Raw genomic sequence first — 4,362 nt, 5'->3', positions numbered from 1 at the left:
GTGTGTGTGTGTGTGTGTGTGTGTGTGTTTGCAGATGACACCGTGCGGTCAGAGAGCAGCTCGACATCGGACTCAACAGGACACGACAACGGTAACACACCTGCATGTGTTCTGCCTCTGTGGCAACAAAAAGCTACACAGTTTAACGGTGGTTCCGACCCGACCTCACAGTTCTGTTGTGACTGGGTTCAGCTGTTCCTGGTGTTGCTGCAGCTCCCTCTGCTGGCTGGACCTTTCTTCTGGGTTCCAGCTGCCTGGTGTGAACTCTGACCTCAGCTCAGTGAGGAGCTCACCTGGTGGAGCTGCCCAGTGAGGGACGACGTAGGAAGGAGATGGTGGTGGAAGCTCCGGGGAGGGATCTGATGACTGCAGCATACGGACCTGATGGGTGGTTTTAGGTACATCCCTGTTCACAGACGACTGCTCCGGTTAGCATAGAGCTCTGAGACCCGGTTCAGAGGACTGAAGGAAGACGTGTGTGGTCACAGGGGAGGGTCCTGGTGCTGCAGTCCTGAGATCCCTCCCAGAACACCATGAGTCATCCCTCACCACGCAGTTCTGCTGGGTTGCTATTGGCTCATTAGTTCTGTGAGAAATTCTCCACCAGGCAGGACTGAAGAAGAACCTTGGATGAAGGTCTTCAAGAACCAAAGAGAACAGTTCAGTTTGTTGTAGTGAAGCTCTGAGAAGTAACAGAACCTCGTGATTGACAATCTACAGACAAGTTTTACTTTACAGTTCGAAGCAGAACTCTTCAATCGGACTGCCTTCAGAATGACACTCTACCTGTCTGTCTACCTGTCTGTCTACCTGTCTGTCTACCTGTCTGTCTGTCAGATGAAGCCGTGGCTCAGTGTCGCCCCCCGCTGGTCTCTACCGGCTCTCCGGTGGAGGTTTTCTACCAGAACAGAACCAGGAGGAACTCAGTGCACATCAGGTACATTTACTCTTCACAAGCACACCTGCTGCTGAGGCCACGCCCACTCAGAACCACCTGCAGGCTGAAATAGCACACACAGACACAGATGAAAGAGAGCTGATCTCTGTCTGCTGTAGAACTGCTGACTGAGCTGTTAGGATCAGGACCAGTCGCAGTGATCAGGATTAGTGGCACAAAAACACGTCTGCTCTGTTCTAACGTCGACGTCCTTCCACCCTGAAACCTTTTATTCTTTCAGGACGGAGCATCCGGAGACTCTGCAGACCCATAAGCCCCTCCCCCTGCCTCCCCTCCCCCCTCCCCCCCCCCCCCCACGCTCTCAGGACTCCTCCTCCTCGTCCGGACCCTCCGACCCCGGAGCAGGATTGGAGGGCGGAGTCAGGGTGAACACCGCCCGCCGCAGTAACAGCTCCGACGGCCTCCTGGACCGCATCGCCCCCCCGGAGGAGGAGGTGGGGGCGCAGCAGGGGGGATTGTGGGTCAACGGTGTTCCCGGGTCCAGGGGGGTGGGGCGTGGGAAAGGACGAGGAGGGACAGGCTACAGCGACGTCCTATTGGACTACGTCTGGGGGAAACAGCAGCAGCTGCAGCGGCAGCAGTCACACGCCAGCAGGCAGCCAATCACGTCGCAGCACCAGCTACTCTACAATGGACACTCCTCCCAGCAGGGAGCCCCGCCCACCTACCGCAGTCACCACGGCGACCAGCGGCGAGTCACGGTGACTCGCACAAAATCCTGCGGCCCGTTCCTCCCGGCGCAGCAGACCGATACCCACAATCCCCCTCTGCCTGCCATCCAGCCCGACCCCCACCCCCACCTGCTGCCCCCCCGCCCCCCCCAGCTGCCCCCCACCCAGGACTCCCAGCTGGAGGAGGCCACTCGGAGCCTGCACAAGGCGCTCGCACTGGAAGGTAGCTCCGCCCACTTTACCGTGAACCAACCATAACACCACCTGTCTCACTTGGTGTGATTTGGTGTTTTGTTTTTGCTGCTGTAACAAAATAATTTCTCAGGTCTGGGATAAATAAAGTATTTGTGCTCTATTCTGATTATAACTATAACTATAACCGCTACTGTCATTATAACTATAACCACCACTATAACTATAACTACAACTACAATTAAAGCCACCAAGCAGCATTGGACGGGTCCTCGCCCGACGCTTGTCGGCCTTCGCGCACGTCGGGTTGTGGCGCAAACGTGCTCTGGGCGGGACTCTGATCCGGCTTGTTGAGTTTGGGGCAGATCAGAGCATGTGCGGCTTAGTTATGAGCCACTTCCTGTTTAGTGGCGAGCCACGGCGACGTGCGTGTAGGCCGTGGTGTAAACACGCTTTGGAGGAGATAGATTTTGAAAATGGCCAAAAGTGTCACCTACGTTTTTCAAAATGGCGGACTTCCTGTTAGGTTTAGGACTTGGCCCTAATTGACTTTTTTGTGCGTCCTGACCTGCTACACATGCCCACCGAGTCTTGTAGCTGTCGGTGAAAAGACCTTCCAACAGGACACCATTGAATGCAAAAACACAGCGAAAATGGACAGGCCGCCATTTCCAACCCGGGCGTCATCTGTGAAGCGTTTTCATAGGTGTGTACGACATTCCCCCTGGGAGGAGATAGATTTTGAAAATGGCCAAAAATGGCCATTTTTGAGTGAAAATGGCCCGACATGGTCGCGGTTTTTCCAACATGGCGGATTTCCTGTTGGGTTTACAGAAACATGCTAATGGACTTTTTTGTGCGTCACAAGTTGTTACACATGTGTGACGAAGTTCGTAGTTGTAGGTGAAATGTAGCCCTGATGGGACTCTGTTGAAATGTTGTAGGGGGCGCACTTGAGCCATGTTGCATTGTAGAGCAAAGTCCAAGTGACTTTTTTGTTCGTGCTGACCAGCTCTATATGCCTATGAAATTGCGTAGCTCTAGGGCAAACGTGCTTCCGACAGGACTCCGTTGAAATTTTGAAGGTGGCGCTGTGGAGCAATTTCTGTAGTGAGGTGTGTATTTTTCTTGCAAATTATAACATTTTTCGCCAGGTCTGATGTGTGTGGCAAGTTTGGTGCGTGTACGAGTACGTTTAGTACCTCAAAAACAGGTTCCTTTGTCCTGATGAATGAATAATGATCATAAAAAAACTCTAGCAGTGCCAACAGTGCTAACTATAACTATAACCGCCACTATTACTGTAACTATAACCAACAAACTCCGTCCTGAACCACTGATGCTGCTGATTGGCAGGTCTGAGGGACTGGTACCTGAGGAACACTGTAGGCTCCTCCCACCAGACCCAGGCCAACGGTAAAGTCTCCGCTGGAGCCACCACCAAGGCCAGTGGAGGGGCCAAAGGTCAGAGCGGAGGAGGCGGGGCTCTGCAGCGCAGACGGACGACTCACAGTGTTATCCAGCAGTCCACCTATCAGATGGAGACGAGCCACCATCACGCCGCAAAGCATCACAAACAGACGCTACCGCAGTCAGCCACATTCCACGGCCACCCGCTGCACGGCAGGTAGGTCAGCTGACCAGCGCAGCGAGCAGGTCTCGTCCACTCTTCATTTGAAATGATGTTTGCAGAAAACACACAGTCAGAAATGAAACTAAATTATGTTTACTGAAAATGAAATCTCTCTCTCTCAGGTCTGTGGATAGCTCGCTCTACCACGACGCGTTCCCGCCTCAGAAACAGGAAGTTCCTCTCAGAGAGCCCGCGGCAGACCAGCCGTCTCCCGGGACTCTGGTCTGACTACCAACCAATCAGGATGCTGAGAGGCAGACGAACGAACCAATCAGCCACCTGCAGGACTGAAATAAAACAGCACAAGCCTCATCCGAAACCCCGCCCACTGTGAAGTCACACAGGCAGAGATGATGCCACTGTTCTTGTGGACCTCAGGGCGGAGTCTCGGGATGAAACACCAGGTGTGACTCACCTGGAACCCAGCAGGTGGACGAACTTCATATCAGGGACTTTAGTCAGCAGAACTGTAAAGTCAGGAGTCGATGTTCTGCAGCCAAAGACTCACTGGAACCTGCCGGAGTTAAACAGCTTGCATTGCTGGAGCTTACAGGGTGTGGTGAAACCTGAGGTCCTCGGCCCAAAACAGGTTCCCTCATTCGCTGACTCATCCAACAACCTACGATTTGCAGCTCCGACCACCAAAAACAATCAGCGAGTCCTCACAGTGTGACGCTGTGATGCCTCACAAGCACAGACCAGCCAATCAGAACACAGCTACAGACCAGCCAATCAGAACACAGCTACAAACCAGCCAATCAGAACACAGCTACAGACCAGCCAATCAGAACACAGCTACAAACCAGCCAATCAGAACACAGCTACAAACCAGCCAATCAGCCAATCAGAACACAGCTACAAACCAACTAATCACAACACAGCTACAGACCAGCCAATCAGAACACAGC

At 53.3% G+C, this 4,362-nt stretch overlaps 1 protein-coding gene across 1 annotated transcript in view; it reads left to right on the top strand.

Annotated features, from left to right (window-relative positions):
* The window catches only part of ccdc120a (coiled-coil domain containing 120a), a 12,763-nt gene extending 8,556 nt beyond the window's left edge, over positions 1–4,207 (top strand). Inside the window, exons 7-11 of the mRNA XM_008295240.1 lie at positions 35–259; positions 838–937; positions 1,179–1,852; positions 3,178–3,448; positions 3,577–4,207. Of these exons, the coding sequence (XP_008293462.1) occupies positions 35–259; positions 838–937; positions 1,179–1,852; positions 3,178–3,448; positions 3,577–3,682 (1,376 nt within the window). The 3' untranslated portion in view covers positions 3,683–4,207. The remainder of the gene's footprint in view (positions 1–34; positions 260–837; positions 938–1,178; positions 1,853–3,177; positions 3,449–3,576) is intronic.
* Positions 4,208–4,362: the final 155 nt, after the last annotated feature.

Source organism: Stegastes partitus, unplaced genomic scaffold (genome assembly GCF_000690725.1).
Source record: "Stegastes partitus isolate 25-593 unplaced genomic scaffold, Stegastes_partitus-1.0.2 Scaffold1033, whole genome shotgun sequence".
Taxonomy (NCBI): domain Eukaryota; kingdom Metazoa; phylum Chordata; class Actinopteri; family Pomacentridae; genus Stegastes; species Stegastes partitus.
Note: the sequence above shows the minus strand (reverse complement) of the source record. Positions and strands in the feature narration are given on the sequence as shown.